This window comes from Barbus barbus (genome assembly GCF_936440315.1).
Source record: "Barbus barbus genome assembly, chromosome: 11".
Lineage (NCBI taxonomy): Eukaryota > Metazoa > Chordata > Actinopteri > Cypriniformes > Cyprinidae > Barbus > Barbus barbus.
The window spans coordinates 3099121-3127119 of NC_136739.1; the positions used below are offsets into that span (position 1 = coordinate 3099121).

General features: G+C 38.3%; 1 protein-coding gene across 1 annotated transcript; it reads right to left on the reverse strand.

The window, feature by feature from the left end:
- Window positions 1–13: 13 nt before the first annotated feature.
- Window positions 14–27988, reverse strand: LOC306876917 (receptor-type tyrosine-protein phosphatase-like N). The gene is made up of 23 exons (XM_079428369.1): window positions 27699–27988; window positions 23478–23528; window positions 20401–20511; window positions 19147–19240; window positions 17498–17651; window positions 17094–17403; window positions 16312–16437; window positions 16061–16092; window positions 15545–15825; window positions 14809–14895; window positions 14623–14702; window positions 14445–14509; window positions 7278–7487; window positions 6071–6283; window positions 5541–5688; window positions 4864–4937; window positions 4626–4703; window positions 3672–3791; window positions 3423–3589; window positions 1171–1224; window positions 1000–1064; window positions 848–921; window positions 14–768 (listed from the first exon to the last, which is right to left on the reverse strand). The coding sequence occupies exons 1-23, from the start codon at window positions 27772–27774 to the stop codon at window positions 697–699; spliced, it is 2742 nt and encodes a 913-aa protein (XP_079284495.1). The 5' UTR covers window positions 27775–27988; the 3' UTR covers window positions 14–696.
- Between the last annotated feature and the right edge of the window lie 11 nt (window positions 27989–27999).

Here is a 27999-nt window from a genome sequence, read left to right on the forward strand (position 1 = left end):
ACATTTATTTTTTGGGGGGCGTTGCATGGTCATAATGAAAGAGAGAAGCCACACACAATAAACCAGTGCTGCTACACAGATTCACATTTAATTCAGAACTATTTAAAAATTATAGTCATATACTTATTTTTTGATCATTTTCTACACATTTGCTACAGGAATAAACAGAGCTCTCAGTGAATTATTTACAGTGATCACACGACGTAAAGGCGGCACTAGACATTACAGATGTGAAAGCACTGAATGTTTGTAAAATATTTGACAGGAACCTGTCAGGTACATTCCAACGAGTTCAGACATGACTGTGCATATACGATCTCATGTTTGACTGCATGAGACATGGTGGCTTCTTTTCTCATTTCCACATTTGATACATGAATTGCATTTTTGGCCATGATAAAGAAAGCATTTTAAGAACAAAATCAGCATTTTTCAACATCCAACATTATATGTATATATATTTATAAAAAAGACACCATTATACTGTCAATTTACAGAAATTAGGACACTTAAAACCACCGTTTCTCCCTGAAACTCAAGCATTTGGCCCCTGCAAAGTGTTTCCAGCATTGGAAAGCTTTCATAGTCTTTTAAAGAGTGACTATATTCGTTTCTGACTTGTGAAAGTGAGTGAGGTGCATGAAAAGGGATGAGTGTAAGTGAAAAAGATGTAATGATGACACAGTGGGATGTGGCTCACTGAGGAAGGGCTTTCAGAATGGCATTCACCTCCTCTGCCACAGCTGTCAGGGCGAATTGAAACTGGTCCTGAAGAAACAATTAAGCTTAGTGTGTAAATTCACTCTAACATTCACAATCACATGCTGGGAAAGCACTTTGTACATACCTTAGTGCGTACCATACTTGGTCTCTGGTCACGAATGTGCTCCAGTGTGGCGGCAATGTCAATCTCCTTCACGCCTAAAACAGACAAGCAACCTATGAGCATGCAGCACGTACATGAAATGAAACGGCTAGGTAGAGAAACGAGGTGCTTACCTTTCGCCATGCGGTTAAGTACCATGTCAATAAGAATGTAGGTGCCGGTTCTGCCACTTCCATCACTGTGTGAAACAGGAAAGCAATTTAAATCATTCATTTTCAATGAATGAACAAACAGTAATAACAAAAGCCCATATTGTGAACCTGAGACTCATTGTAGCCGTTTACCTGCAGTGCACAATGATTGGGCACGAGCGTCCTCTGTAGCACTTGTTTACTTTTCTAAAAATAAAAAAAAAAGGGAGGATAGAAGAGAGAAGGAAAATTAAACCCTACAAGTTATAAGGAGCATAACGGTCAATTTGTTCAACCCTACAATCATTCTTCTGTCGGCAAAGAGGAAGTGAGTGACGCGTGAGGCTGGGGAAGGAAGGGGGAGAGAGGAGATGGAGCGTCCGTTAAGCCTCGCTCCTGCTGCACTCACACCTACCAATGATCATTTTTGTGACTATGCAACTGGACCCAGACTACTAGCTGCAAATCACAAAAATGACACTGGGAGGTGTGCTACGTCCAGGGACCTACCGATCTCCATCAGAGACAGAGAGAGTGACGGTGGGAGGAGGAGGAGAGAAAGGCAGGGGGTAGAGCAGAGCCCGTGTCCAGCACAAACGGGGAAGGTCCAAAGTGCAAATGCATTCAAGGGAGAGGAACGTTGGAAGGACTGGACTTTAAGGTAAAGAAAACATCCACAGATATTCAGGGAATCCCAAGTGTGAAGCAGATCCTCATATTAGGGTGAGGAAGAACGGAAAGTATTTGCAAAGAGATGTGGATGAGACACTGTGTGTGTGTGTCTAAATTAGTTTATTTGATCATTTAAATAATGATCATTTTAAGAATTTCAAAGCCATGTGGAACATCTTTTACCTTACAGTTATCAAGAACAAGAAACATTTGGTAACACTTTATTTTAAGGTGTCCTTGTTACACGTTACACGTACTTACTATTATAACAATAAATTACACATAATTACATGCAAGTAACCCTAACCACATAGTAAGTAAATGTAGTTCATTAATATTACTCAGTACTTAAATATATAATTGCACTGTAACAAAGACACCTTCAAATAAAGTGTAACCAAACATTTTTGTATGTTTTTATTAACTTTTATTTTTGGATATTGTTAAACATGCTTTTAAATATTATGTTGTTTACTCATTACTTGCATTTTTACACTATCATCAAGAAACAATTTTTACATTTTTATCAACATCGTATTAAATATACTATTATACAATTAAATAATAGAAAAAGGGAGGATAGAAGAGAGAAGGAAATTAAACACTACAAGTTATAAGGAGCAACACACACCCACTGCTCCGGGTGTGTGTTCACAGTGTGTGTGTGTTCACTGCTGTGTGTGTGTGCACTGCTGTGTGTGTGTGTGTGTGTGTGTGTGTGTGTGTTCACTGCTGTGTGTGTGTGTGTGTTCACTGCTGTGTGTGTGTGCACCTGGTATTCATCACGTCCTGGGGACCAAATGTCCCCACAAGGATAGTAATACCAGTAAATCTCAATCTTGTGGGGACATTTTTTGGTCCCCATGAGGAAACAAGCTTATAAATCATACAGCATAAAGTTTTTTGAAAATCTAAAAGTGCACAAAGTCTCCTGTGAGGGCTAAGTTTAGGTGTAGGGTTGGTGTAGGGCAATAGCACATACAGATTGTACAGTATAAAAACCATTACGCCTATGGGATGTCCCCATAAAACATGGAAACCCAACATGTGTGCACTGCTGTGTGTGTGTGTGTGTGTGTGTGTTCACTGCTGTGTGTGTGTGTGTGTGTGTGTGTTCACTGCTGTGTGTGTGCACGTTGGATGGGTTAAATGCAGAGCATGAATTCCGAGTATGGGTCACCATACTTGGCAGTATGTCACTTCACTTAAATATATTATTTATTCACTACATTTATGCAGTTTTAAAAAACATAGCATACATATTTTGGAACGACAATGACAGTAACATGCATTTTTATTTGTTTTTAGCTGTTTTTTGGCTATTTTTATTAAATCAACAAATCTTCAGTACAGATATTCACAGGTGCACCTTTAATTTAACAGAGCGCTCACTAACAATTGTCTCAATCACAGTTAATTTTGCATTCAATATCAATTTGGATGTGACACAGAGGAAATGTTCTTTATTCTTTAATTATCCATCATATCCCACTGGTTTTACCAATTTTAAGACCAGTTGTGAACTGTCACATGAATTTTATCCAGTGGTGCTGCTATTGGACAGTATTACTTGAAAATCATTTGCACACTATTATCTTCTAGTAAATTTGTTTTGCTATTAGTGTGTGTGTTGTCAATTATTTCCTCACATTAAATTTTGAGGAGCTACTACCTGATGTGTGTGTAATCTGTTTGTAGTGCTATCAGAATGGGAGTTGGTGTTGTGGCAGTACCTGCGGAAGTCCAGCAGGGGACGTGTGGAGGAGGGAATGCCTTGTGCAGGCCAGCTCAGCAAATGAAACTGGGTCAGAGTGCGTGTCTCTTGAGTCTGAACGTTCTTCAGGTAGAAACTACGAACCAAGAAGTCTTTACACCAGATGTGTTCGGACACAAGATTCACCTGAGACATACGAGAAAAAATAGGTAGAAAAGAGTAAAAACCACAAGGGACTTTCAGGGCAATTAAACTGAATGTTTCTCACCTCATAGATGTTGTATAAAGATGATCCTTCATCAGGCCAGTAACGTTCACATTGTTTCTCTCCATCCTCCACTAGAGCGGTCATCATCACTATTACAGTACAGCCGTTCTCCCATACCATCTAACATACGCACAAAACACAGTGTCGGTACACAAAGAATCACTTATATAGGAGATGCATCTTAATTTAATCTAAGCCATTTTAGTGTTATGCTGTCATTCAATTTATATCCATTTAGTGATCAAATTATATTTGGGAATTTCATGTTTTATTTTCTGAATATTTCAAAAGATTTCTAAGTCTTAAAGTGCCCCAATTATGGATTTTTGAAAATTACTTTTCATGCATACTTTTTATTAACACGGCTCTAAATTGACTGAAAAATCCTGCAAAGTTTTAAATCTGAAAGTGCACCGTGTATAAACTTATTATCTCTCAAAAGAAAGAGTCGACTCTGAATCATTGAAACGAGTCGTTTTTAAAACGAATCCCAAGACGTTTTAAGTTGAGGTCAACATGAAACATTAGCATATTGCCCGCCCACTTGTTGGTCTTTTTCGCATTGGTCTGAATGAAAATGCAAATTCATTCTTTGCCACTAGGTGCCGCTTTTGGAGCGGTAGAAATAGCTATTTCCCCGGTAACGCTGTATACAAAGCAGCACTGCGCTCACAAACACTGCTTTATCAGGCATTACAGGCGAGATGACCAATCGGACCAATCACCGCAGATTAGCGTCACGCAAAGAAGGGGTTTAGTAAAATGAATCGTTGAGCGAATCGTTTGGGAGTCCTTGAGCAAGTAAGATAAAAATGCATATTATAAGACACTGAAAGTGTTTTTTGACCTTGCATGCATGTCAACCGGTTGTTGGGGAATCCCAAAACCAAAATATGAACCTTTCAATAGGGGCACTTTAAAATTGCATCATTACTCTCATCATGTGCACCTTACCTGCCAGAAATCAGCAACCGTGTGTGGTAAAGGTCCTTGAGTTGCAATATAAGCAGGTAAACGTGGATCATGATCAATCTATGGGTAAACATAGTAAAATGAAGATCCTTTCCTGTGACATGATCACATTTACATTTGTTTATAGAGAAACAAACATTAATTTACTTATCCAGCATACATATTAGTGCTAGAAGCAAAAACCTGGTTCTGTAGTGGAATAAAGATAGTCATTTCTTACTATAGTGCTGGCGTTTATGTAGTCTTCTTTGGAGGGGTTGACCTCTGCCTTTAGTTTCACTCTCGAATGGTCATCTAAAACAGGATGTTTTAATTAAACATACTTAAAACTAAAATGTATATATTTAACTCATTTTGGTATACCAATATTTGGATTTTCCAGATATATGATGCCTTTTTTGCCAGTGTGCACTATTGTTCAAAAGTTCAAAAGTTTTTTTTATTTAATTCGTTTTTGAAAGAAGTCTCTTATTTATGCTCACCAAGGCTACACTGATTTGATCAAAAGATACATTAAAAACTGTAATATTGTGAAATATTATTACAATTTAAAATAACTGTTTTGTATTTTAATATATTTTATAATGTAATTTATTCATGTGATGTCAAAGCTGTATTTCCAGCATCATTACTCCAGTCTTCAGTGTCACATGATCCTTCAGAAATCATTCAAATATGCCGATTTGCTGCTCAGAAAACATCAAACAAATAGTTGTTCTGCTTAACATTTCTATGGAATCTTTAGGCATTATAAATGTCTCTACTTTCACTTTTAGTCAATTTAATATGTCCTTGCTGAATAAAAGTGTTTAATTTATATTAAATAAATCATAGTATAATGTAAATGGATGAAATCACTGAAGTAAATGCTTTTTTAAAAAGGCACACTGCTCTTACAGGGCACAAAGTCAGGATATCGGTTCTTCTCCATGTTGCTTTCAGACTGGGCGATAGAGACCGAGCTCGGCTCAGCCTGATACGAACACAGAGCCTCCCACTCCTTCTGCAATCGGTCCTTATTCCTCAAATGGTCCTCCATATACGCCTGAACAACAGAAATGGATTTGAGGCATTCCACTGACTGCTCATGAAATGCCTATTTTGCTTCTATGTAATTAATAAACAACTTGACATGATTCCAGAGTAGAGTTCAGGACACAACTTAATCCTCAGAACTGACTTATATAAGTCAAGAAGACCCAAAACCCCAATAGTTCTTCTTTCCTTAAATTAGCTGCAGTTTCTTTATGCGAGTTTAAATATAGATTTGGTTTGTGCAAAGCAGGTACTGCAACCTATTGACTGTACTAATTGTAGTGCAATAATTCCTGTTAATTAGAGTACGATTCTCACTTTTCATAGGACATAGAAAGATGCAGCATATTGCTAGCAAAGCAAAGTCTGAATTATAATTTGCGGCTGTGTACCAGTATCATGTGTCCGGTGGAGATGTCCATGTTGGACTGTGCAGGCTCTTCGCTCCAGGACGGTGTGCTGCTGTGAGAGCTGGGACTGTGCTGCGGTCCATCGCTGAACTGAGACGACACACTGCTGACTCGAGATGTGTCGGTCCCCCGTCGACCGCCTGGCTCCGGACGAGTGAACGATGACTTGGCTGCCATGTGCTGGCGACACAGCTCCTGAAAGACACAGGGAAACATTATCATTACTGACAGAGCAATAATGTTTCAAATAACATTTTCAGATCCATAATCATCACTGTTAATGTACAGTAATCCTCAACGTCAAATGAATTTAAATGCAATTACAGTGCTGATTATATGCCAAATTGATCAAAAATGAAGTAAAGATATTTATAATGTTACTAAAACATTTTATCACACTTTATTTTAAGGTCCAATTCTCACTATTAACAAACCATTAACTCTGATTTTGCCTCAATAAACTCCTAATTTGCTGCTTATTAATAGTTAGTAGGGTAGCTGTTAAATTTAGGTTTTGGGTAGGATTAGGGATGTAGAATATGGTGCTTTATATGCATTAATAAACAGCCAATATGTTAATAATAGGCATGCTAATGAACAAATAGTTCCTGTTCCTGAACAAATCATGAGAATTGGTCCCTATACTAAAGTGTTACTACGATTTCATAAATGCTGTTCTTTTGAACTTTTTATTCATTAAACAAAAACTTTAAAAGTTAAAAAATTAAAAGGCACAACTGTTTTCAACATCAATGATAATTAATGTTTCTTCAGCAGTAAATCAGCATATTAGAATGATTTACGAAGGATCGTGAGACACTGAAGACTGGAGTAATGTCTGAAAATTCAGCTTTGCATCACAGGAATAAATTACATTTTTCTTTTAAATGGTTTTTTCTGTTCGCTGAATGCAGCAACCAAAAGACCTCAAAGGCATTTCAGGCTCCTAAAAAGGTGGTGATATGATTTTATTCATTATGCAATATTTCAGGCACTATATCATGACAATATTACATGTGCCATTTCATTTCTGTGAAATGTATTTTTCCAATTTTTTATTTATTTTGTGCTCTTTCTATATACATTTTTGTTCATCTGACTACTTTTTCCTTTTTGGACGATACAGTAAACATCTTTCAGTCATTCTATATCTTTCTCTCTCTGTATTTGTGTGTGTTTAACATTGTACCTGGTAATCAAAGTGGGTTTCCACACCGGCTTCTGGTCCCAGACCCAGTTTGCCAGTGGCTAACTGACGGGTGTGGTGTCGGAGACAGGCAATCGCGAGGGCAACCAACAACACCGTGCCCACACAAGCCATGGCCACCATTGTGAGGACGACCCCACGCGAACCCTCCCCAACCCGTGTGGCCTGGGGCAAACCACGCCCCTCGCTCCTCTACAACAAGAGAAAAAGAGAAATACAGCAAACATAAGACACCATCATACGAAGAATCAAGGAAACATTTCAGAGATGGCTTTCATCGCCGAGCGTTTGTGTGATCTCTCGGTCTTCCCTTCACTCTCTCGTCCCTCTTTTGTCTCCCTCTCTCTGTTTGTATAAACAAGTCGGATGTCATCATCGACTACTAATTACCCTGGCAACCCAGACGCACACGCACAGCCACGTGCCACCCTGAAATAATTAGAGGAAGTCAGTGACCCGCCTGCTCCGCTGAATAATTACCAGCAAGTAAACAATTAAGGAAACCCCCCACACAATGCAGGGTCAATCACTCTGAGGGGATCTCTCGCACACTCTCATTGAGTTTTATTCCATCCTTACTCTTCTGCACTTATAGCGCATCGAGAACGAGAAAATGCACGGATGCAATTACTGCTGATGTCATGCGGCCGTCGTCCCGTGTCTCCAACCCCTGCCTGTTGGTGTTGCCATGGTGCCTGGGAGCCTCAGCAGGGGAGAACAGGTCGTAGCGCTACCATGGCAACAACGGAATGCTCAATGTAATCCATGACCATCACGGTGAGCAAAGGAAATGAAAGGAGAGCAGAGGAAATATGCTATTGTCAATACGCCCACATTATTACACTGAATAATATGTGGTGTTATCTGCAGAAACCACCTTAGGACATAATACTGCCACTAGCATCTTTTTAATCCATCTACATTCTAATCTTTGGGATCACTATGGGTTAAAGTATAGGAAAATGTTAAATATTTTACTCCTGTTATTCAAATAAAAGAGAATATCATCTGTACTAAAATAAGTTAGTCTCTGTAAGACTTAAATACATAAACACACAACTACACTTGCTCAAGTAAATATATGCTTGATTTATGTCATTAATTACTACATTTGTATTAAAGTAAAGTAAAGCCTCTGTAGAACTTAAGGATGATTAAAAATATATAATCACACAACAGCACTTGTTCAGGTATATGCATCATTAATGACTACATTTATAGTAATTTATACGTATTATACATTTATGCTTATCTTGAAGTCCAACAGAAGCTGTAGTTTATAGTAATATAAAATAAACTATAGCTTCTGTAGGACTGCAAGATAATTAAAAATACTTAAATCAATAATCAATATAATACAAAATCAATAATAATCAAAATAAATAAATCAAGTGTACATTTATCTGAGCAAGTGCAGTTGTGTGATTTTGTATTTTTAATTATCTTGAAGTCCTACAGAAGCTGTAGTTTATTTTATACTTATATTTCTGTCAAAATGTTCATTAATAACCAAAGTTAATATGACTTGCGTCCAGAATATCAATTAATATTTGGCATGAAAATAATTCTGAAAAAAGTATAGAGGACTACGACAAAAATAGCTAATTTATTTTAATAAATTATTTAAATTCCTGCATTTAATTAAATGATATGCCTTTCATATCTACTAAAGCTGATCAAATAATTATTTCATTTTCATTTAGTGCATAATGCTTAATATTTAATAATATTTTGAAGGTTTCAGTTAAACTATATGGCTCTCACATCAACCAAAGCTGATTAAAGAATTAATTTAGTGTACAATCCTCGATATTTAATAATATTTGAATGACTTTATTGAAATAACAATTTTGTGATTGCAAATGGACTGAATACAACTGAACGCTATCTTCTGAAATGAAATGATTTTTATAAATGATAGAACTTTACATACATTGATTTTTGTTTTTCCAGAAACATTTTCAAAAGACTAACTGTCCCTTGAGGTATTAATAAAGTTGTCTCACCATGTGAAATAAAACAGGAAAGAATGCAACAAGTTTTAACAACCTATTCTTACACCGGCTATAATTTTCGCTCAGGCACCCGCTGTTTTTTTCTGAGAAAGTGGAACAGACCTTTAGGCTGACACCTCACCACCATCTCTGCAGCGCACAGGCAGCCGTTAGAGCTGAGCTAGCAAAAGAAAAAGATTGAGTGATAGAGCACTTAAGTCTGACCACAAAGAGGTCAGGACGCTTTCCCTTCTTTTCGGTCCTTTCTCAAAATTCATTAACCATTTTCCCCCTCACTCCCTGTCCTCCTCACACCCACTCTCCCTCTCTTTCTCCTTCTTCGTTCCTCACACGTTTCATTCTGTCCCTCTTGTTCCCACTCAAATTCTGCCTTTTCTCCTGAAAAGCTAGAAGAATGTTCCGCAGGAGAGATTGAAGGAGGTGGAAAGAGGGAGGGGACGGCGGCGGCGTTGAAGCAAGGGTGCGCGACTGGACGGAAGGACAATGGGGGAGGAGATAAAGGGTGCGGGGCGCCTCACCTGCTACTCCAGAGAGGCCCCGAAAGGAAGACTGACAGGCTTTTAGAATGGAGCACGGGAGCAGGCAGGAAAAATGAGCTGGTTTAGGACAAGAGGACAAAGGCCCCCCAAGGTCTGAGAGGGGCAGGCGGAGAAATGAGGAGGCAGAGAGAAAGCGGGAGAGAAGGCAACTGATCGCAAGGAGAGAAAGCATGGTTACAGGGAACGAGAGAGTAAAACTCTGCGCAGGAGGGGTAAAAAGGGGTGATACGTGAGGAATAACCTCACGACGTAACGCACGGTTCAGCACATGCTCTACATGTCGCTACGAATACTAATGTGCATTTGAATCACAATAAGCTGTTGGCCGAGGAAGCATAATTCAAACATCTGTTCCTCAAGAAGCGGGAAAATCGGATTCAGGGTCCCAGGACCCCTCTGCCGTTCCCCATGACCCCTGAGCCCTTTGACCTCAGCCACAAAAAAAGGAGATACACACACACACACACACACACAAACACACATGTATGGCTGTGTGTGCGCGTGTTTGTTTTGGAAGATCCCGAGGGCAAAGATCACCAAGAGCTTTGCACTCTGAATCACAATAGGCAATTCAGGCACGACCCGAGCCGTCCGAGTCAGAAATGGAGCACCGACCATCTCCGAGGCTCTCGGTGATCTAAGATTTCATCAGTCCGTCTGTCCCATTATGCATCTTCTGCTCCATTCACTCGCTGTGAATTGATTTCACAATTCAGCAGACTCTGTTGTTATCTGATAGAGGCGTTCAGACTATGACTCGTCAGAATTCCCATCACCGCCTTCGTCTCGCTGCCTTTATATTGCCCAGCAGAAGGTGTGCGGCTTTCATTAAGTTTCCTCTAAGAAAAAAAAACCTTTAGAGAGTTGTTTATAATGGATGATTTGCATCTTTCAATACATTCCCACCAGCTGTTTTTTATAAATAATATTTGAAATAGCATATATGGAAACTAGAAAATGATAAGCAATGAAATGCATTTCAAGGTATCATGAAATGAACATCCACTTAATTCCAGTCACTTAATGAGTGGTTTTTGTCTAACATATTAGGCAATAAATAAAAATTTACGACCTTTCGATATATCTAATCAGGACACGAAACCAAGAGAAATGGTATGAACTTAGTTGCACCTGCAATGACTACAAACGGATTACATCATCTCACTCATCCAGCCTGCTCTGCCCTGTTACCACAGCAACCGGTCCACCTGACATCACTAATCAAGATAGAACGCAATTCTTAAAAACAGCATTTAACAAAAAATATTTCATCAAACGCACATATACCTTACACATGCAGCACATTGAGCATTGTGTGTGTGCCAAGCTGAAGATGTGAACTGAGATCAAATGCATGTGGGTAAGTGTTATTTTAGTTTTAATATCTAGTGAAATATTAAATTAAATATTACCAAATAGTAGGCACATTTAAAGATAATCTATATTTTAGTTGTTATTATGGTACGATATGTTAATATGATACAGATGCAAAAAAAGTAAAATGTAAAAACATGAAGTTTTTGAATAAATATTTACATAAAAAGTTTTGATTTAGTTTACATATGCAGACAATTCAGTTGATAATAATCATAATGTATTTTGACCATTTATTTTGAAACTAGAGAGAGAAGAAAAAAAAATTATAGTGTTTTATTCTAGTTTAGTGTTGTATATTAACTAGAATGTAGAAGTTTGATTGGTCATGGTACATTTGATTTAGACATATTTATAGAACTGATAAAGCTACAATATATACTTCAGATTTCCACGTAAAATACAGCATTATTCACAACTCTGCCACAGTTGTTAACTGATATTATAATTCAAGTGTATGAGTGTGCAAAACAGAATTTTTTTTTTTAAGAAAAGCAAGATTTTTGAGCTGTGATCATTTTTGAATGCAATACAGTTTGTACCTTTCTTTAACAACTTCCACATGTGAAAAAAGGAATATATTTGGAAAAATCTATTATATATATATATACATATATATGTATAGATAGATATACACACACACACAAATGTTCACTAAATTAAATCAGAAAAAACAGGACGCATGATTAATGGCATCAGTATGTTGATTGACTATTAAAGCGATAAGTAGCTTATGTCTATATGCACACACTTTTTTCCATTATTCACAAGGAAAATATATCATGATGTCAAGCACAACCATCAGAATAACATCCAAACAAATAAATACACATCTCAGCATTTAAATCCTACATAAAGGCCAACAGAATCAGTAGATCTAATATGAAACATAACTCACCGGCACACATCTTGTGTGCTCTCCAGACGCTCAGACCTCTTTACCTCACACGCACCACAACATCACGAGCTGGACCGTCTTCAATCTCACATTTTCAAGTCTCCTTACAGTCCAAGCATCCACGGTCAGACAATTTAAGCAAAGCATCAAACAAGCGCTTCAAAGTAGCCCTTAACGTTTCAGAGACGAGAAACCAAAACGGAGGGAAAGAGTGGCATACGTTTAGTGCCAGAGCAAAAAGGTAAATGAGTGAAAATAAATGGGAAGGACAAGAAAAGGGAGGGGAAAGAGCTCCCCGAGAGCTGTGTCCGACTCGTATGAAGGCCTCGCTGCCTCTCAGCCCCATTCAACCAATGCCGCCACTTTTCACATCAAACGTCGTTGCCTTAGAGACAGCTCCACATGTTGCTGATGGTGAAATGGTGGGGCGGGGGGTGGTATTGATGCCCTGGATAGGTCGTCCGTGAGAGAGAGAGAGAGAGAGAGAGGAGGGAAAAAAATGGGCCGAAAGCAACAGGAGCAGGAGGGGGTACAACGAATGGGGTGTAAGAAAAGTGCCATGGGCCCAAAAAGGGGTTTGTAAGTAATATGGTTTGGCAAGGACACAAACACTGAGCCTTCACATCTGGAATAAGCATACAACAGAAGATATAAGAGATCGCACAAGCTGAGGACAATACTGGTAACGGACCCTGCCAAAGATTTATAGAATAATAAGTGTTTAAATTGACATGTCTGATTAATATGCTTTAAACTGGATATATTACATTTTAAGCTGAAAAGGATTTTCAGGATGTGTCATCCAATAAATATAAAACCCCTAGGGTACATCTGAATATGTTTATTCATTAAAGTAATAGTTCAGCCCAAAATGAAAATTCGGTCATCGTTTCGGTCACCCTCAAAACTGTATAAATTTCTTTCTTCTGTTGAACACAAAAGAAAACAGCTGCTGGTCCCCATTGACTATTCCAGCTCTAACTGAACCTGGTCCAGCTCAGAGCTACATGGATTACATGGTGTTAGACCCCCACCAGTCCTCCTCGCTCCGGATGCAAGCCCTACCAATGGACCATTTTTTAAAGTAGCATAGAAAACCAAACACAGATTTATCTTACATTTTTATATAAATTTGTTCACTCATTGTTCCCAAACAATTTGGACTATGGAAAAAATACTATGGAAGCCAATGGGGACCAGCAACTGTTTGGTCACCAACGTTCTTTAAAATATCTTAGGGTGAGGAAACATGGTGAACCATCCCTTTAATAAGATTTCAGCGCAATCTCGGTGGGAGTGCTGAAAGGGCATTGCTATGTATGTCACTGTGGGCCGTAAAAACTTTAATTCATTAAAGAAGTAAAGAAAGAGACTCACAGAGAGAGAGAAAGAAGCACAGAGAGACAAAACAGCCAAAGCAGAAAAGCATTAATCCCCATAAAAGGCAGACAAAAAACAGTCAGGTGCAAGCAGGTCTCATTACTGAGGCAGAGAGAGAAAATTATAAGATAAAGGACAGGGAGAGCGCGCACACACTCACTCGCTCCCTCACTCATACGCTGTGCACTTCACAGCAAAGAAAGTGTCACAGCCCACAATAGAACAAGAAAGAATAATTAAAAATATGAGCAGCCGGATGCAACAAAAGACATTATTCTGCATTCAAGGGCCTGCAACAGCTGTACAGAGTGAAAGGGGAGCGAGCGAGGGAGAGCAGAACGCCTCAATATGCACCGAGCACAAAAGCCACCCAAGAAAGTGGGGGAGCAAGGGAGAAAGGGATGGGGAGGGGTCAAAGGCAGAGGTAACAAAAAGAGAAGGACCAAAAGAATGGCAGAGGGGAGAATGGCATGGGACAAGAAGAGAAAGAATGAGGGAGGGAGAGAAATGAGGCACAGCGGGGGGAAAAAACGCAGGAGAATTTGAGATGGGGGAACGGTACAGTGGGGACAGTTCGAGATGAACGGTGACGATTTCAAAAACTGTTCGTTTTCAAATGCCCTCCTTGTTCGGTTCAGCATTAAACGCCAGAGTGATTCATGAGAAGCCGGAATTATATCTCAGTACGTGATCTGTACATAACAGATGGACAAAATTGTAGAATCTATGAATTTCAATGAGAACGCTCCCTGTTTGGTTGATGAGGGTGGTTATGTAGAGAATAATGACCTGTGTGGCCAATTCTGTCGCTGACTGACAAGAGAGAGTGGCTCATTGTACCAACCGGCTCCCATAATCGCTAATCTATAGACCTGCTGGTCACAGAGAACGTGTGGGTTTCACGGTTTGCGGTTGGAGGATATAAAAAATGGTACAGGCATACCTCTCCCACTCCGGTCTGGATGATTTTCAATCCTGTCTCTTCCTCGAGGAAATTCTTCTCAGCAACTGCATTGCAAAGACAATAAATGTTGGTGAATGTGGTTAATCAATAAGTGCCTGCGCATGCTTTTTCCATTTCATCAAATTTAACGGTCCGAACGAGAAGGCTTGTCACTCACCGGCTTTATTGGCCACATCCTCCACGCTGAGATTAAGAGCGTTCTGTCGGATCCTGAACGTCAGGGCCGAGCCCACCACGCTGCAGAGACAAACGGCCGAGAGATCGTGTTTTCTTTTATTCTCACCCTGTATTCACTAATCTATCAGTCTCTCCATCCAGCAACACAAACGCACACACACTTTACCTAATGTTGATGAAACTGCTCGTGGAGAGATGGATTCTCTCCGCCAGGGTCTCTAAGAGTTTCACCCCATCATAAAGACTTAAAGGACTGGAGGGGAATACATTTGTTTTATTATGAGCATTCAGAAATGCACACAGGACTATATTTTTCAAAGAGGTTTCAAAGAGGAAATACTGATCTTAAACAAGTTTCCTTTCAAATTCTAGGAAATTCTATAATATGAAAAAGGGTAGAATAAATTGGAGCAACTATTTCTAATAGAAAAACTAAATTGGTATGCACGTTAGATTTCATGTAGTCATATCAAATATTTCCCTGATAAACTTTGTCATACATTTTTATACAAACTGTATACTTGGCATTACTATTATTAATTACAAACATTTTCATGACTTTTTAATGACAATTCCTTGCAATTTTCATGTTTTCCATAAGAATATGTATACAGTGCTAAACAAATACACATCATTTTGTTTCATTACATTCATTATATTTAAAGCAGAAAATAAAAATGGTCCAACAGTTACAAATTTGTCTTTTTACTTAAAAAAAACAACAACTAAGAAACAATACTAATACTAAATCTAAGTCTAAGTCAAGTTTTTGGTAAAAACTTGAGCATGGATGACTGTGTCTAAAATGATCAGGCGTCTGCCATCTATAACTCCAACATAATACATTTCAGATGAATGAACTGTACAACATAAAAACCTTAAAAAGTTTTAGGAGCTCCTACCTCTGTTTAGTGACAATGTAGCCATATTCCTCTCTGGCGTTTGTCCCATCCTTAGCGGTTTTCAAGATGTTGGAGGTTTTCTCTTTTAAATCCAGGTCTTTGGCTGACAGGGTGGGCCCCACAGTGCTCCCCCTGTCTTCCTTAGGCACAGTCACAGGGGCTGGTGTGGATGGGGGCTGAGTAGGGGCCCGCTGGTATGTTGGGGTAGAAGGCAGAGCTGAAACAGGTACGGGGGGTTTCGCTCCTTTTTCTGTCACTTTATCAATGCCTGCTACAATTGTCTGTTGAGAAAAACACAAAGCGTTGTGTGTAAAGAAGAAAAAACTGTTTTTTTTTACCTGAAAATGCAATAAATAGCTAATTAATTCCTCCTTTTTTACACTTTCTGATAAGTGGCAGTGTTATTTATATAATTAGATGACTCAATGCATTGAAAGGAAAAGCAAAAATCCTGGTAAAAGTGTTACGTTCTTTTAGCATTTAGGTGAATTATTAAGACTGCAAATCTGCGTCTACCTCTTTTACCGTAACTGTCCCTGGGGATTGATCTGAGGAACACAAAGATAAGAGAAAACATCACACAGTGCTTTTGTCCCACAAATAATCTTAATGATATGAATGCATAAGACCTAAGGCTGTTGATAAAATGTATTAGGCCCATGACAATAAGACTAGGTGCAGTGACTTCATCCTATATGATTCAAGCTGTGTGACAATGCATACGTCTGAATAAATACATTTGTGTGTGTTGTGATGTCACTCAATACCTGCATTCTCCAAGTTTTGTAGCAGCTGTAACACTAAAGTAAGTCTTTTTATCTGCTGAGGGCTCAGGTTTCGTGGGTCCACCCCAAAAATCTTTAACATGGTAGCCAGCTGTGCCAGTGTATCATCTGTAACACAAATAATAACATGCTGGATAAAATGAAAACATCAGCATGCACCATCATAAGCAACAGAAAAAAATGCATATTTACACTTAATAAAATGCTACATACATATTTATTTATCCAAAGCAACTTACATTTTAAATCATTTTACAAGTTTAAGCATTTTCTGGGATTTAAAACCTTACCTTGGTGTTACCTGCACCAAAAGCTCTACTATTTTAGAAACAGGAATCCTAGTTTTGCCAAAATGTATCTTATTATACTTGCTCTCTAAATCTGAGAGCAAACAAGTTTAAAACACATCTAAGCAAGATACAATAAACAGCTCTATAATATAATTTTAATCCATTCAAAACTAAAGCAAATGGGAAAACATGCAGACTTCAATAGTGAATTGTTTACTATGACATCCTCTTAAGGCATTGGTCTCAAACTCAATTCCTGGAGGACCACAGCTCTGCAGAGTTTAGCTCCAACCCTAATCAAACACACCTGATCCAGCTAATCAAGCTCTTCAGGATCACTAGAAACTTCCAAGCAGGTGTGATTTGGAGCTGGTTGGAGCTAAACTGTGGAGAGCTGCGGCCCTCCAGGAATTGAGTTTGAGACCACTGTCTTAAGGGCACAACATTTGAAGCATCCCAAAAAGGGATACTCACCATCAAGTCCAGAAAGAGAGCTGTAGTCCTGAGGGACTTTCTTGTTGTTGTGCTGGGCTGAGCTGGGCTGTTTCTGTAGGGTGTAGTCCTCTCCATACTCCAAAGGGAAATCTAGATCTTCATAGTATGGGGCAGCAGGCAGGGCTGCTGCCCCCCTGTGGCGGAAAGAGGGTTGTGAGGAGGAGAGGTAGAGAGAGACTGCCTCTTCCAGGAGCTGACGGTCTCTGTCTCTTTGCTGGGCTCCAGCTCGAGAGGGGGGTCGCTGGTATCCCATGCTGCTGTGAGGATGGAGAGAATGGGTCATGTCCTCCTGTTTGGGAACAGTGAGTGAAAAAATTAATATAAAAAATAAGATAAATCTGCATTTGGTTTTCTATGCTACTTTAAAAAATGACTTGTCTTACTTGTAGGTATGAGTATGGGTCCATTGGTAGGGCTTGCATCCGGAGCGAGGAGGACTGGTGGGGGTCTAACACCATGTAATCCATGTAGCTCTGAGCTGGACCAGGTTCAGAGTTAGAGCTAGAATAGACCTTCTTAGCTGCAGGCTGTGGCGGCCTACAAAAAAAAAGAAAATCAGTCAATTACATTAAATCTAATACAAGAGATCAAACATCTGAGGTCTGAGAGACCTCTGAAATCAAGTTTTCCAGCAGCAATAACATACACTCAAAGGAACGGTTGAAAAATAAATAAAAAAACGTTCTCATCCTCATGCTGCTTCAAATCTGTATGACTTTCTTTTTTTGTGTGTAACACAAAAGGAGAAATTCTGAAGAACGCTTTTTTCATTCATATTAATAGACCGCTCAATCACCATAAAAGTATTATAGTCTTTTATCATAAGTAGAACATGCAAGTCTGTGCAGCATCTAAGTCTTCTAAAGCCATCAAATAGCTTTGTGTGAGAAACACAACAACCTTCAGTAGTACGTCAGTATGCAATTAAAATCTTGATATCCGATGGAGCCGACGGACTTGAGTTTGAGTCCTGGATTGTGGTACTTTCTGACTCTGTCACCTTTTAGGGCCGGCGTCACAATTACGTCACAGCACTAGCTGGAGGCAAAACAAAGCGAAAACTGGAGGCGGCCAATTCAAACCAGCGCAGATTCGGCTACATAAGGAGCTTAAAATATCATCTTTTTGTGATGTTGAGTGCCAGAATAGATGTTGTAGAGGCTCCAATTTGAAATTTTAAGGCATACCAGACAAAAAAACGACGACAGTTGTGGTGAAACGAGATAAAATGAGCGGACTGGACAGAAACGATCGTCAAAAATGCTTGCGTTTGCAGTGCACTCTTCTTATCAGAAAAGGTTAAATAAAGTATTGTCGTTTGTTGTTATGGCCATGTCTAAAGATTTCTTATGCATCTCACTATGTCGTGTATGAAATAATGTCTGTGTGCATGTGTGTAAAATAAACTGACGATTTATATGCTTCATCATATGTAATTGTATATACATTGTTGTGATTAATTGTGGCTTGGAATAATAATGTAGTTGTAAAAATAGTTGCCTGCTGAAACTGAAATATATATACATCTTCATGATTAGATAGACACTGTGAGTTTGTCTTAACTATACAGGTTAGATGTGAGTCACTCAACCGGAGGGAATGCTGTCAGATCGTCCATCCTTTGAGTGAAAGCGTGTGCAGGTCGGCCAATCTGGTTTCTTCTGTTAAAGTTAACCTTTTCAAATAACAATCGCGGTCCCGGACAGTGAGTGACCTTACATATGCAGGTAAAATCGGAATTTCTCCAGCTATTATCCAGTTAATGGACTCAATAATCCATTACCAGCCAATTTAAAATTCACAAAACTATTATTTAAATTCAACAAACATGCATATAGTGCACTTTCATGATACATTTATGGTGCTTTTGAGCTACAGAATCCACTAACTGTAATTGCACAGAAAAAATGACCAAGGAAAAAAAAAAATATTCCACTAAGGAAATAAAGTCATACAGGTTTGGAATAACATAAGGGTGAGTAAATTATACTATTCCTTTAAACTAACAGCATTGTTTGTTCCTGGTACTCACTGTGCATTCTGGACCTTTTGTGTGCGTGTGTGAGGAATACGGCTCAGCTCCTTTGCAATGATGTGCTGGGTGATTTCATCCTGCCAGGAGAATCCTGTTTACAGTCACACAAATCAGCACAAACAATGTAAGCAGGTACATGTAAAGCAGTACTTACACTGTACACAGCACATGCCTTGCCAGAGTCTTTATTTCAGGAGTGAGTCAGCGTGCATTGTGCATGCGCTTTTTCTTGAAAACCTTTGTCTGAAACCTGATATACTCAATCCTGTCTGCATTGCTTTGTTTGTTTGCCTTTAGTCTCTCCTAATCCTAATGGATAATCTATTTCTTCATTACTTAATTTGAAATTATACTAAATTATCCTATATTATACTTTTGATACACCTTGCACACTCCATTAGGTACAGCAACAGATGGCAGTATTCTATTCCAAAACCTGGTAATATAATGATTCAGAAAATAAATGAAGTGTTAAATATTAAAAACGTGGGAAAAGTTTTGTTGTCAGTACCATCATAAAATCAGTGTAATGTAATGCAATGCATCATTATAAAATTTGTGTTTCTTTATTTTATTTGTATTTAAAATCAGTCAAATGTAATAAATTAACCTATAAAAATGATGTTGTTAGTAAATTGTTTAAATCAATTTTTGCACATTTAAATTTGAATGTTCACTCTAGCCAATGAATACGAGTAACAGGGAATTAAAAGGCAAGGAGTAACAAAGCTATCAGCTATTTACTATCGACTGTGAAAGTAAATGTCATTCATGCTTTGCTTTAGAGCTCCAGGAAAACACTGGCTATTTTTGGTGCTCATGTGTTTTACTAATATCCAGAATTCCATAATATCCAGAGCTATTATTATTCATTGATTTGTAATCATATTTGCCTTTTCTAATTTTTCATATTTTCAAAAAAAAATTAAAAAAAGTACAACAATAATAGCATTACCACTGTAAACGTGTGTGTGTGTGTGTGTGTGTGTGTGTGTTAGCCTAAAAGACCTGAAATCATAAATGTTATGTGACCTGGCCAGAGTGGAAGACAGCTTAATAAACAAACTAAATAATAATAATAATGTCTCAATGAATCTGTGGTTATGTTTAAATGTAGGGGCTAGAAAATATTATTAGCCCAGTATAAAAACAACAGAAGGCGATTTAAAGGTCCCCACCATGATACGATGTGAGTGTGTGTGTGTGTGTGTGTGTGTGTGTGTGTGTGAGTGTGTGTGTGTGTGTGTTTACCCTGAAGCATCAACTCTTTGAGCACTTCCTGCAGTCTCTGAAGAACAGGAACAGAGACCTGGTACTGAACCTGGTCATGTCTGGAGCTCTGGCACTGTCCAAAGAGCTTGTCTGTAACACATACAAACACAAACCATTTAGATTTAGAACACCGAGCAGAAAATCTGTAAATAAACCTCTTTTCATAATATTCTGTGTAAATGATGCAAAAAAATAGAAGAGTCTTCTGAACATTATGTAACGTCAGTATAAACAACATCAGAATATTTAAATATGAAACAACATCTTAAACACTCATACATAAATACAGCGTGACTACGAAGTATATTAAAAAGTCGCAGACAAAATAACCCATAAGTGAAAAATGAGCCAGTTTCTTGAGTAATAAGCACCCATAACATATTCAACCCACCCAACACATACAGTCTCATACACTCACATCCCACACATATACCACTGACTCATCCCTGACTAAACCTCCAGTTATGTGGTTTAAAAAAAGCCCTTGATCCCTTCACGCAGATGAGCTCTAAACATGAACCCGGCCATTTTCTATATCTCAGAGCAGGTCTGTCCATGAACATGACTCACAGCTATTTATAGTACAGATGGAGATGTGAGAGCACTATGGGGAGATGGATCAGTTTACCTAGGGCATGTAAATACACAGTGCATTATTACATCGCAATAGAAGTGACCCAGGAGAAACGGCATGATGTCACACCATCACTTCAGCAAAAGAAAGACGTACAGTTAAGGAGTAACACACACGACACACAATTATATTCTGCCTCTCATAATACATACATCAATATTCATAACAGACGTTTTTTTAAGGGGTTGCTGCATTTTTTATTTGTTTTATGGCTGACTATATACAGACACATAAATACATATAAGCTATAAAAAAAATAATAATTGTTTGTTAGAATCTATTTTTGACAGAATGAGGGATGAAGTTCAAGGCTTTTGGAATCTGATTTTTTAAAACAAATGTCTAACTGAGGTTTATTATGTCTTATGGAAGCTTGTTTGCCCCATGGGATAAAATATAAAAAACTAATTGTGACATTCTATCTCATAATTCAGAATTGTGATAAAGTCAGAATTACGAGAAACAAAGTCTGTGTTGTGATATCTGAATTCAGAATTCATGCAAGAAAAATAGTAAGAATTGTGAGATACAAAGTTGGAATTACTTTTTTTGTTCAGTGGTGGAAAAAAAACAGAATTGCAAGAAGCGAACTCAAGAGTTCTAATAAAAATATAGTAGTCAATTGAAAGATATAAACTTGTGAGAAAAAAAAAATTATATCTCACAATTCAGACTTTGCTTCTTGCAATTCTAAGAAGATAAGTCTGAATTTGTGAGATATAAAGAAAAAATATAGAAATTAAACAGTACAAGCACCACCAGAGTATCTTATATTAAAGGTGAATAAGTCTTTTTTCTCTTTCTCTATTTTTGTACTGTCTCTCAGAATAATACAAACACCTGACATTCAGTATGTTTGTGTATGGAGGTGTCAGAACAAAAGAGATTGGACTGGGGACAAACTGCTTTTCACTGATAAAAGAAAAACTGCTTTTTATACACCTCTGTTCCGTCATTTTATGACACTGGGAATACGGAAGCCTTAACCATGTACAGCAACCCGGCTAACCGTCATTGCCAACACGAGTCTCTGAAATGCATTTCAAAGAGCGTCTCGTATTTGTGTAACCTCTTTTGAATGTGCAGGTATCCGTGCGTGTGCGTATGAGTGTGTTTGGATGCACGGCAAAGATGTGAGTCTGTGCGTAAGCACCGGGTAGTGAGTCATCAGTGATTGTGGGGGCGTACACCCAGCTTCCATGGGCTTGATGATGTCACCGTTACCAAGGGGACAAGGAGCAGAGGTGGGAGGGACTTGACGGTGAGAGAGAAGAGCAGGTGACAGAATACTAGTGGTTCATGGCTGTGGTAATACGTACACAGGTAAATCCCTGAGAGGAGTACAAAATAACAGATGGAATGTGAATGATTCCAGTTTGGAATTTTCAGGAAACTGCACTGAGGAAAGATACATACATGTGTAGTCAGCACTGATAACTTGCACATGTCTTCTAATTGTTACATACAGTCTGAGACCACATTGTTTATTTTAATATTTAATAGTGGAAATTAAAAGAAAGGTTTAGGATTAACAATAAAGAAAAATTCTGAAGTAAAATGATGAAGAAATATTCTGCAGTATTTTCAAGTCATTATTCAAATAAGCACATTTCTTACAGAGATGCTCTTTGGATCTTTCTCAAATCATACTGGTTTTACATCATTAAATTGTAATAATCTTCCCACCCCTATCCGGAACGCCGGATCCCTGTCAATCTTCAAGCAACAACTGAAAACTCATATCTTTCGGCAGTACTTGACTTCATCCTAAACTCAAAAAAAAAAAAAAAAAAACTCACTCTTTCCCTCTATCTTTCTCTCCCTCCCTTACTAGCTTGTACTTATTTGAACAATGACTGAGACTTGGTGTTACGAGCACTTCCTCTGTCTGATTGCCTCTTCAAGATGAATCGCTTTTTGTATTCCCCAATTGTAAGTCGCTTTGGATGAAAGCGTCTGCCAAATGACTAAATGTAAATGTAATGTAAATTTTACACAAGTTTGTGGAGCTTGTGCAGCTGAAATTTGCAATTTGCAATATTGTCAATATTTGGAAAATAATGCAAAGACTTTTGGACCCATTGTATTTTCATGTGGACATAAAACAGACAAATAACATAAACATCTGCCTCCAGTACACAACCAACTCAATCTTTGTTACTGCTGACTAATATGACATGAGTGTAGTGAAAGTTCCTGCAGTGTAAATTATTTAGCAGTGTGCATGTGTCTCTTGTTGCATCGTTGCACTAGCAGGATGTAGCAGTGCAGCAGTGTCAAGCGATGATCCGGAAATCACGATTAGATCATCAAGAGCAAGAAATAAAGAGACAGGACGCAGAACATAGAACCACGTCCTTGCTTCTGAACTTATGATTTACTGGAACTACACAACATATTGTCTCCCTATTGTGATACTCACCATTAGAGCAGAACTGCTCCCTAGAGCACAGCCTCTTCTCAAACAAACAGCCTGTATGCAAGAGAGATGAAGAGGAAAAGGAAAGTGAGCAGTTGAAAACATAATAAAACATTTGAATTGACATCTACTGAAAACCTCAATGCATTTTGGTCAATGGAGATACAGTAGACTATTTTCAAGTGATGTCCAAGTGACCTTTTCTTCACCGACACATTCATCTCAGCTATAAATCAATGTGTCAAATCTGTCTTTCCAACTTTCTGACTCTGGGACAAGAGTTATAGCTCAAAAACTCAATCCGAAAGCATATTAAATCAAGATGAATCAATGACAAGAATCATTCATCCATGATGGCCTATGATTGCAGTAGCTTGTTCCCCCTAAGATGCAGAACTGATGTGTGGGCAGATAGAATGAGGAGGAAAGCATGTGCTGAACACAGCTGATCAAATAAAAGGAAACGTAACTGCCAGCGAGCATGACCTGACTATGCTTGAGCGTGTATATGGGTGTGTGTGTGTGTGTGTGTGTGTGTGTGTGTGTGTGTGTGTGTGGGAAGCGCTAGGCTGGCCAACAGCACTGCTGTCAGGGGAACCAAGCAGGACAAACAAAGATAAAGAGTCAAGCTGATAAAGCTGGAGAGAATAAAGTGGCCTAAAAACAGATTTTATACAGTTAAAAAGGATTGGGCTTTTGGTGAAATAATTCTAAATGAAATTATATACCAGATTAGGGTTTTTCTCACTGCGCTTAATCCCAGATTATCGTCGTTTCAGTGTTTGAGGGGAAAAATGTCAAATAGTGATGGAAAACCATTTAGATAAAGAGACTGTTTCCTTTTTACCTATAAAGTCTGAAGAGTCCACTCAGGAAAATGTGTTGCCGCAAATCGTGGCAGTGTTTAAAACGCAAATGTTCAAACAGGAACAGTGCAAAACACCAGTTAATGAACAACACCCAGGCCAGGATTAAAGCTATAGGGTAGACTATATGCACGTGTATATATATATATATATATATATATAGCCAATAGCGAGAGTTTGGGGTGTGGCTACTGTAGCAGGCTGAGCCAGAGGATGTTTAGCCGGTGTGGAAAAAGAAATTCAGATTCCATTACAGACGTGCAAACCAAAATTCATGGATTTACCAAAATACACAAAAGGTATGCTAAACATAAAGTTAAAAGTATTCCTAATATGTTGGACCTTTTATTGAAAGCACCCCATTTTACCTGATTATGCCTTTTTATTTTTATAGGTAGATGGGCAGTGTAAAACGTGATTCAGTTTACCCGGGATTTAGAATGATCCATGGTTAACTATTTCAAGTGTGAAATGCCCTATTATGTGTTAAAAGAGTACAGTGCTTTGCAAAAGTATTCATACCCCTTAATTTCTTTTCATATTTTGTTATGTTGCGCTTTAAATTACTTTTTTTACACATCAATCTACACTGCATACACCATATTGACAAAAGCAAAAACAGAACTGTCACAGATTCGAAAATGTATTTAATATAAAAAAACTGAAATAAGTGCATTGCATAAGTATTCATACCCTGAACTAAATATTTAGCTGAAGCACATTTACAGTCTCTTTACAGTCACCTCTCAAGCTTTGTCAGGTTGGATGGGGGCAGATGCACATTTTCAGGTTTCTCCAGAAATATTTAATTGGGTTCAAGCTCAGGCTCTGGCTGGGCCACTCAAGGACATTCACAGAGTTGTCTGTAATTGACTCTTGCTGTGTGCATAGGGTCATTGACCTGTTGGAAGATGAGCCTTCTGCCCAGTCTAAGGTTCTGAATGCTCTGGACAAGGTGTTCATTAAAGCTATCTCAATATTTTGGTGCATTAAGCTTTTCTTCTACTCTGATGAGTCTCTCAGTCCCTGCCGCTGTAAAACAGCCCCACAGCATGAGGCTGCTACCAGCACACTTTACTTCATCAGACCAGAGAATGTTGTTTCTCAGAGTCCGAGGGTCCTTTAGGGGCTTTTTTACACATTCCTTGAAGAGAGGATTGAGTCTTGCCACACCGCCATAAAGCTCAGATTGGTGGAGTGTTGCAGTGATGTTTGTCCTTCTGTAGATTCCTCCCATCTGCATATATGATCATGGAGCTCAACTAGAGTGACCATCAGGTTCTTGGTCACCACACTAACCAAAGCACGTGTCCATCAGTTGCTCAGTTTGAACAGATGTCCAGCTCTAGGAAGAGACCTGGTTGTTTCTTCCATTAAGGGTAACAGAGACTACATGCTTCTGTGACCTTCAGTGAAGCAGGTTTTTTCTGAACTTTTCCCCAGATGTGTGGCTTGACACAACCCTGTTTCTGAGCTCTACAGGCAGTTCTTTTGACCTCAGGGCTTGGTGATATGCATTATAAGCTATTACACCTTTTATTAAGATGTATGTGCCGTTCCAAATCATACCCATTCAAAAAGAATTTGCCACAGGTTACCTTCACTCAAAGTGTTGTGACATCTACAAGCAATATGTATGCTCCTGAGCTTAATTTCAACTGTCCCAGATATTTTATTTATTATGAATACTTATGCAATAGAATCATTGAAGTTTTTTTTTATTTTTAATCAATTTTCAAAGATGTTAAAACCCCGTTTTTTTGCTTTACCATTATGGTGTATGGAGTGTGGATTGATGTGGAAAAAAAAGTAATTTAAAGCAGTTTAACATAAGGCAGGAACAAAACAAAACATGAAAAAAAGAAGGGGTATGAATACTTTTGGGAACTGTAAATAAATACAATTATTATTATTAAAAAAATATTGAAGGACTTTGAATAATATTGATGAATGAAGGTTACTGAACACAGGTCTAACTAACAGCTATTTCTGAAATTTTCTGAAAGTTTGCTCATTATTTTTTTCCACTTGTGAGCTGCTGATTTAGAAATGGAACAGAATGTGATGTTAACCTCTCATTTCCACTTTCCACTAATGACTTATCACATCAGTGAAAATCACCATGGCAGTGTTTTACTCACGCTGGATTAATGATTAAAAGCACACAGAATTCTTGTAAACAACATAATGATCAACACCAGCCATTGCCAAGGTTTAGTCTCAGACAAACAGGTGCAAATCTAAACTCAAACTAGAATAATAATAATTATTATTAAAAATGTTAAGATAATAAGCAATATATTTGCACATTCGTATCAGGCTAAAGCAGCAACAACCTTTGCTCTAAACCCCCCCCCCCTGTTTGTCTATACATCAACATCAGCCCTCAGAAAATGAGAGGAAATGTTATGATGAATGAGAAAATCTTGCAAAGAATGCAGAAATATTACACATTTAGGCCTATATAATAAAGATGTAAATAAATAAATATGCTTTCATGGCGCTGCTTTTCATTTACGCAGAACTAAAAGCAGCATCTGAGCTGGTTTAGAGCAGCCTTAACCAGACTGAGCAAAGGGCAGCTAATGAAAATTTATACCATTCATAAGTGTCAACAGTAAAAACAACCGCATGAACAATGCACGAAAAAATTAAATCCCAACAACCTCACGGAAACCATTGTCATTAAACAAACTGAGAGTGCAATCCAGAGACTATTGATCACGTAGCAGATTACAGAAATATTTGCAAATGGGTCACTCCTCCAATGTAGCCAACCTGTCGCCAAGGATACAGAGAAGAGTGATTTCTATTGGTCAGAGCAGGGATGGAGAGTTAACAGCATTTATGTTAACTAGATAATGCTTGCATAGAGGAGAATGATATATTCCTAACCTACAATAAAACATAAAGAGGATAGTTGCTTTCAAAATAAACAAATATGAAAATTGACCCTCTCCATGGTGCTGAAATGATGCTCTTCACTGAACGACTCCTTGTCTCCATCCCGTCCTTTCCACCAGTTGCATGATAAAGCTGGAAGCACTTTAATTCACGTCTATAACACTTTTGAAGCATGTTTAGGAGGAGAAGTGTTCACAATGGCAAAAACACAATATGCAAATATTCTCAAAAAGTGATTTTAAAATAATGGCATGTACATCCATATTAAACGTGATCCCATATGTCACAAAATACACTAAATTGCCCACGAGTAGAATCATTTGTTGTACTGCATATAAATAAATGTGGCCATATTGTAGCTATAATTGTCATAGGCCTAAACAACCACACGTCTGTGCATAATGAAACTGACATGCTTTCAAAGACTTTCTTTTCTAGCGATATTAAAACATACCGTATTTGCCTGCCATCCCAAGCTGGCAGAACACGGACATCAAAAACAGGGCTCTCCATACTCGTGCATGCATCATATTAACTATCCACCGGATTGAAGTCAACGCGTTGTTTTATCGCCCTCCGTCAACAATTTAAATCCACATTTTGTCTGTCGGTGCCGCAGGCTTGTGCAGCACAAGTGATGGACGCGTCAGGTTAGACAAATTAACTGTAGGCTTTCGTTTTAGGCAGTAATAAACATACAGGGACATTAACGAATGTCCTGAATTTCTGGTGCGGATCTGGAGCAGGAATCACGA